This window comes from Lycium barbarum, chromosome 6 (genome assembly GCF_019175385.1).
Source record: "Lycium barbarum isolate Lr01 chromosome 6, ASM1917538v2, whole genome shotgun sequence".
Classification (NCBI taxonomy): Eukaryota; Viridiplantae; Streptophyta; class Magnoliopsida; order Solanales; family Solanaceae; genus Lycium; species Lycium barbarum.
In genome coordinates this window covers 6,350,922-6,356,604 of record NC_083342.1, presented here as the reverse complement: position 1 = coordinate 6,356,604, position 5,683 = coordinate 6,350,922, and the positions used below count along the sequence as shown (strand labels likewise).

The window sequence follows — 5,683 nt, the reverse complement described above, 5'->3', positions numbered from 1 at the left end:
TAAATTAGTTCTGGATAATTTAGCTTAGGTAACAAACGACCCCACTATTTGACCTTTACCTATTAAAAAGGGTGGTGGAAACAAATTTGTGGCAGGCCTTGCTCTCTTCTGTTTTGTAGAGGATTTTGCGATTCTGTCAATCTTGCGAGACTCCATTAGGTGACTTCATCTCTCTCTTTGTTCCCTTCATTAAACGCTGCTTTTTATTGTAAATCCTGATAATTCAGTTCCCAAATTGTTTCAAAGAGATGTTAAGTTTAGCCCCTCTATGTTTTTCTAGGTATATTATCAGTTAATTCTACTACTATATGTGATTAGGATGTTTTCATTTTAGTTTACTGCAATCTTTTTTTTGATAACCTTGATGTGTGACAGCTTGCGCTCATCTCGACTAATTCCATAAGGTACCTGCTGCTGCCTCCCACCAGTGAAGAAGAAATTACCTAGTGTTTTTGCCTCGATTTGAACATGAGATCTTATGTTTTTCAACCCACTTCATTGACCACTAGTCTGATTTTAGCTGATTGCAATCTTGATGAATGCACTAGATAGGGAGGTGCCAGGGGGTTCACCCCCTTCGGCGAAAAATTACCTGTATATACAAGGTTAAAATTATTTTTTTATGTATATATAGTAGATGTGAAACAACCCTTGGCTATTTCGTGTGTTTGATTCTTTATATTTTTGAACCCCGTTAATAAAAATCCTAGCTTCGCCATTGGCACTAGAGTATATATCGTTGTTGATACGGGTTCACTCCGATTTCTCTTTGTTAAAGACATCCCTTTCTGATTAAATTATGCTCCTTTATCACCCATTTCTTGCATAAGTCCTTATTTGCAGAATATTTTCAATGTGGTGTTTTTAAGTTTCGTCTTGTTCCTTCACTAGACGCTTCTGAATTCCGAAAACTTCGGTTCCCAAATTGTGTTTAAGAGCTGTTGAGCTTAGCCCCTTCTAAGTTTTTTCGAGGTATATTGGCAGTTACTTCTAAGTACCGTGCTACTATACCTGAATGGGTGTTTGAAAATGGAGTTAATTTTAGCTGATTGCAATGTTGATGAACACACCAGAGTCCAGATGAGAAGAAATTACCTGGTGGTTTTTCCTCCACTAGGATTTGAACTTGAGACCTTATGGTTCTCAATCCACTTCATTGATCACTATCTTGATGAACAGACTAGAGTTTATATTGTTGTTGATACTGGTTCTGTCGATTTCTCTTTGTTTGTGGTTTAAAGACTGTGTCCTTTCTGATTATACCATTCTCCTTTTATCACCCGATGCTTGCATAAGGCCTTATTTGCGGAATATTTTTTTATGTGGAGTTTATGAAATGTGGTTGTGGTGGAGGGTTGGTGGTGTTTGGTGTAATCTTGAAAAGTAATGGATGAAAGTAACGTGTATTGATAGGAGCAAGAGATATAGAATGGAATAAAGATAGTTGTAATGAGGACTAAAGCTACTTTTCCATCTAGGTGTGCTTGATATAGAAACATCTTTTTTAAAGATTCATAATAACCTCGGCAAATTGCGTTATATTTGATAAAATTATTGAGTTCTAAAAATTCATAATAATATCTAAGCACTGGTCGGAGTGAGGTATATGGAGTAAGAGTTGAAAGAGTAGTAAAAGGAAATGACTTAGTAGGCGTTTGGCCATCAATTTTCAAACCAGCGTTTGGTCATCAATTTTCAGTCATGGTTTGAAACCTGGTTTGAAACCATGGTTTGAACCCAAATCATCCAAAAAGCATGGTTTGGGGTTTGAAACCATGGTTTCAAATTTTTTAAATACAAAATTTAACCCATAAGTTAGTATTTTGTAAAAAAAGACCCATAAGTTGGTAAATATTTTTAACAATTACCCCCATCAATCATTTACCAATCTCATTAACTTCCACCAACCTTTAATTTATGTGGGAAGATTATATTAAATAGTAGTTACATTACTATTCATGTTAAATTTTCGATTTTATTGAAGTAAAGTTTGATTAATTGATGTTGCATTTTTTAGAAAAGCCTTCTAGTAGTGTACTAATTTTGTTATAATCTATGATTTGCTCATTTGATAAGATTGTATAAGAATTGAGAATGTTTTGATAGTTTTCACAATTTGTGGGGTTTTTATGTCTATAAGAGAAAATACAACTTAAAATATCCAAATTGTATGTCCAAACATGGTTTGAAACCATGTCCAAACGGGGCCTTATCTCACTTATTAGCAAGAGATATAGTTGGAGAAAGACAATTGTAACGAGGACTAAGTGTACTTTTCTGTTTTGGCATGTTCATTATTCATTATTCATTGTTCATTATAGATTGATAGTAACCTCAGCAAATTGAATTATAGTTTCAGAAAAGTTATTGAGTATTAAAAATTCATAATAATATCTAGCACTGGTTGGAGCGAGCTATATGGAGTACGAGTTGAAATAGTAGTAAAAGGAAATGACTTATCTCATAAGGGAGAAGTCAATTTCTCTTTTGATGGAACACATTTTTTCTTGTACAATATTTTTAGTAACCAAGCACCACAAATAACTTCTTCAATATGTTCCGTCATACCGAACACACCTCAGAACGATATTTGAGGTTAACAATTTTAACATCTTGGACAACTAGTTGTGGGAAAATGAATCCAGTCATACTGAAAAGTTCTGAATTCACAATCAAACCTTTTTTGGGCTTAGAATCAGAATGTAGTGTTTCCGTTTTGTGTTAATGATGATTGGAGGAAATTTTGAATTGGTTATAAGATTCTTGTTGGTTGTTAAGGTGATGGGTTTGTGATATTAGTAGTTCTATTCTCTTATCTCTTCCATTTTCATATTTGATGCATTTTAACACATCCCAACACGGTTAAACAAAAGTGAACCTTAGTCTTGAATGTTCAACTAGGAGCTTCAGAGATGGTGTTACGTAAATATAGCTTCAAAAAAAGAAAAGCTTGGTCACTTTCTGTAGTTCGTCTAGATGCTAGTTACAAGTTATAGTTTAGCTATTCAAAAAGCTTAACTTGTACACTTTCTCTAAGTTCTTTTATCATCAGGTTGTGACCCTTCTTTTAAACTTCCGAGATATTTTCGGCCTCTTATTGATATTGTGACATCGGATTCTACAGCAGTCCTATTATTTATGCTTGGATTTGGTACCCTTTTTAACTAGTAAAAGTTTTAGTCATAAGCTTTTGCGTTCCATTTGCAGATGTTAAGACGGGTAACCCAAAACCATCTAAATATGATACGGACCAATGAAAAAAGGAAAAGAAATGTACTGTAAATTAAATAGTATTACGACCCTGTCGGTCCTTACCAATGATAGCTCTAATCAGCATGTTGGTTGAACAGCTTCTGAGTCCTAACAAAATTTATACCTATATATTTTTGATGCAAATTTTAGTTTGTAATTAGATTGAGAGGGACAGAATAATGTGGTCACTGGAATCCATATCAGCAATTGTCAATCATCTTACGTTCCTTACATGATATATTTTGCAAGTTCTTTCATACTATTATTTAATGAAGATGGAAAACTCCATCTTTTGATTCTTACTTGTCAAGTTGTTAATTAGGACTTCGTGTCTTCCCTTTTCATTCTTTTGGCATTTTATTTGTAGAATCATTCGTATATTCCTCAATTTGCAATAGGGACTAGCTACTGCATTTATCTTCCAATTTCTGCTGAAGGAGAATTCCTCTGAAGCTTACTGATCAAAAAGTGAAGTAGTTCCTCTAAAGCATATTGCTAAACTACAGCTGCGAGAACACTTCAGAATTCTGCTGGTTGGGTTTTTATTTTGGTTTGTTGGGGGGTGGGGGGGGGGGGGGGGGGGGGGCTTTAAAATGAAAACTTGCCGGTAAAACTACTACATAGCAAGAATAAGAATGAAGAACTCGTAAAAGTTTCTCTGAACTAGGAAATGGTACATACAGGAACCATTTGACCACCAAGCAACCCAAGATGGTACTTTGAAGCCTATCTTTCTCTTAATTTTATGTGATTCGTCTGTTAGGTCGGGTGCATATGTGTGATCGAGTTGTTCTCAAAAGTCATTACAACACAGTCAGTAGATAAATGCTGATTGCTGAAAGTAAAATAGAGCGACTGTTGGCACATGGTCACTGATTCGTATTGGTCCCAATCATCCTACTTAGAAACATCTATGCTGATTGTCTTGCACACTTGCTGAATCTCAGAACAGGGTTACTTTTCCGGGTTGTGAACTTTAAGCGTTTCTATCCTTTAAGCCTTTGATTCGTTACAATAAGAAAAAGAAAGTTGATATTAATCATATGCTGCAAAGATATCTGTACTTTCTATATTGCTCTTAAAAGCATAGACACTACTCCTTTCGGATGTTTAGTTGTTTGTTGTTCTGTATCTTCAGCCTCATTGAGATGCCCTATCCTTCTTTCTATTATTTTTCTTTTGATGATCGAGAAATTCGTCAGGGGCCAACCCTTAGGATCAACCGCAACCCCCCAAAACTCAGGGATAATGGGCCTGGCCCTCTAGCCTTCTCCACTTAAGCACTAGGCTTAGTTTGCATGGCCAGGGCTTGAATCTGTGACCTAAGTCACAAGTCCCTCAACCTTTGCCACTTGAACGAAGCCCTGGGGGCATTTGTTCAATTTTTATTTTCAGCTTACTGTTTATTTATAGTGTGTGTAAGTTTGATAGACTGCACGCCCTTTTGTCTCAGCACATTCTCTCTTGTTTTTATCAGTCATCAGATTCTTGAAGTTGATCGGTTATGGGAAATAAGCCAGCAAAGACGGAGAGAGATGAGGTGCTTTTGAAGATTGTGCCTCCTATAGATCATACGTATGCTCGATGGCTCGCTCGGGATCTCGAGAGAATTTATGGCTTTACTCCAAGAAATCCTTGTGCTATAAGGCCACCCGATCATTACATAGAATACATGCGGTTACAGGGATGGTTGGATGTCAGCTTAGATGACCCTGACCTCGCTCGTTTACTTAAATGATCGATAAACTTCAGTTTCTAAGAGCATGTAAACTTGGACAAGTTTGAATTTTGGCTTCAAGTTGATGCTTAGTTTTTGTATTGTTACAGTGAGATTCAGATGCTGAACAGTGGTATCAAATGGAAATCTTGTCAAATATTTACTTGTATGATAGAGCTATGTGACTTCATCATGAGTTTGCAACTATTTTGACCACTTAGGCACAAAGGTTGGTGTAAAGGAAGAAGAGCATGTTCTTTTCAGTATTTTGTTTTGTCTGTTATTTATGTTGCTTATCTAGAATGGTTCCTAAAAGAAAAAGGACATTGTGGGAGGGTATTTTTATAAAAATAGTCGAGGTGTGTGCTTGCCGACTCAGATACCATCATAAAAAATTGGGTTGTACTTCCTCTCAGTGTTAGAAATAAGTTCAGAGCCCTATGTATCTTTGAATTCATTTCATTTTCTCTGCACTTTTTTTATCGGATGTCCCCGAAGGGACATTTTCTCTGAACTCATTGGCCATTTTTCTTGGGTAAATTCATGAACGAATAACCAACTTTCAGCCTTTTTACTGTCACGGAGTTTCATCATGTACTTTTTCCCTTCCTGTTAGGATTCGTTTGGCCATGAAACTTTTTCACTTTTTTCCGGAAAACGTTTTCACGTTTGGCTATGGATTTGAAAAACACTAAAAAAATTGTTTTCACTTTT

At 35.9% G+C, this 5,683-nt stretch overlaps 1 protein-coding gene across 2 annotated transcripts; it reads left to right on the top strand.

Moving 5' to 3' along the window:
* On the top strand, positions 1 to 5,159 carry LOC132600625 (uncharacterized). Of its 2 annotated transcripts, none has more exons than XM_060313923.1 (2): positions 1 to 159; positions 4,730 to 5,159. In XM_060313923.1, the coding sequence occupies exon 2, from the start codon at positions 4,757 to 4,759 to the stop codon at positions 4,988 to 4,990; it is 234 nt and encodes a 77-aa protein (XP_060169906.1). In that variant the 5' UTR covers positions 1 to 159; positions 4,730 to 4,756; the 3' UTR covers positions 4,991 to 5,159. The 2 variants fall into 2 exon arrangements, with proteins under 2 accessions (XP_060169906.1, XP_060169907.1); XM_060313924.1 differs by lacking the exon at positions 1 to 159 and adding an exon at positions 258 to 280.
* The last annotated feature ends 524 nt before the right edge of the window (positions 5,160 to 5,683 follow it).

Coding starts and splice junctions, on each gene's coding strand:
- LOC132600625 (XM_060313923.1), top strand. CDS start 4,757: ATGGGAAATAAGCCAGCAAAGACGGAGAGAGATGAGGTGCTTTTGAAG.